This window comes from Crocuta crocuta, unplaced genomic scaffold (assembly GCF_008692635.1).
Source record: "Crocuta crocuta isolate KB4526 unplaced genomic scaffold, BGI_CrCroc_1.0 scaffold119, whole genome shotgun sequence".
Taxonomy (NCBI): Eukaryota; Metazoa; Chordata; class Mammalia; order Carnivora; family Hyaenidae; genus Crocuta; species Crocuta crocuta.
In genome coordinates this window covers 9358522-9359849 of record NW_027551562.1, presented here as the reverse complement: position 1 = coordinate 9359849, position 1328 = coordinate 9358522, and the positions used below count along the sequence as shown (strand labels likewise).

The 1328-nt window shown below is 69.1% G+C and overlaps 1 protein-coding gene across 1 annotated transcript in view; it reads left to right on the top strand.

Annotated features, from left to right (window-relative positions):
- Nucleotides 1-1328, top strand: part of LOC144219900 (maestro heat-like repeat family member 5) — a gene marked incomplete at its 5' end in the record, with an annotated part of 67602 nt that overhangs the window by 64852 nt on the left and 1422 nt on the right. The window contains 2 exons of the mRNA XM_077750017.1: nt 650-700; nt 775-905. Coding sequence (XP_077606143.1) covers nt 650-700; nt 775-905 — 182 coding nt within the window. The remainder of the gene's footprint in view (nt 1-649; nt 701-774; nt 906-1328) is intronic.

Genomic DNA, 1328 nt, shown 5'->3' with positions numbered 1-1328 from the left:
GGAAGGGCAGGAGAGGGTCCCAGCCTCACCCACCCCCAGCGCCCTCCCACTGGCCAGCGCCCCACCTGTCCCGCAGGGTACACCATCTGCCACCGCCCCCAGGCCGTGCCGCAGATGGGCAGCAGCGCCGACACAAACCTGCTGTTCTGCAGTAAGCACCCCGTGTCCCCCCGACCCGGACCCCACACCTCCCACCCACCTGCGGAGGTGGGTATGGGCGCCTGTGGGATGGGGCTCACACCNACCCGGCCTGCTGCAGTCCCTGCTGTGTCTCCAGCCCCTGACACACGGTGGGGGCTCGGGTCGTTCACTGACCTCGGTACAACGGTCAGGGTTTCCCGTGTGCCAGCCGTGCCCCATGCCGAGGCCAAGGAGACACAGCGCGGCCGCCCGGGGCGCTCCTGGCCGCGGGAAGAGAGGCATCCACGGCCGCTTCCAAAACGAATGTGAGAGGCGCCTTGGGCCCCGCGAGGGGCCGGCGCTGAGGAGGGGCGGGGGCGGCCCCAGAGGCTGGGGGTGGGCTCAGAGTACAGCCGGCGAGGGTAGCGTCGGGCCCCAGACCCACGTGAAACTCGAGGTCTGGGGGAGACACGCGTCCAGCCCAGACACCCCGGGCGGCAGGTGACCCCTCCCGTGGCTGTCCCCGCAGCAGGCCAAGTTCGCCCTGTACCGCTGTGCGGTGCTGCTCCGCTGGCGGCNCGTGCTCCCCACCCCACACGCAGCCCCCGGGGCTGGCGGGGCTGAGCTGGGGCTCTGGACCGGCCCCTGGTCCAGCAAGCACGGCACGCTGTCCTCCGGCCAGATGACCCAGAGCCAGGAGGAGTTCGGCATCCACTTGGCGCAGGCCCTCAGCTACCTGCACAGCAGCCACCGCCGCATGAAGACCTGGGCTGCACTCTTCATAGGTGAGCGGGGGCGGCCGGGCCCCAGGACCCTCCTGCCTGCCCTGCCTGAGCATCCTGANATGGGCGCCTGTGGGATGGGGCTCACACCCACTCACTCCGCCTGAGGCTCCAATACAGTAAGGCTGTGGGTGGGCGCCCAAAAGTGAAGGGCAAGGAGTAGGGGGGGTCGGGGAGGCAGAGGAGGCGGGGTCCGGTGTCTCTTGCCATGCCCCCACCCCTGCTAGAATGAGGGGCTGCTCTCAGGGGGCACGGGACCCGGGCCTCCCTCTACCTGGGCGGGACTGTGGGCAGACAGGACCCCAGGGCACTTCTGACTTGTCTCTCTTCCCCTGGAGCTTTTGAAGATCTCAAAAAAGACCCAGAGCCCAGCATCCGGGAATTTGCCACCAGGCAGTTGTCTTTCCTTCAGGAGGTGGTGGCTGC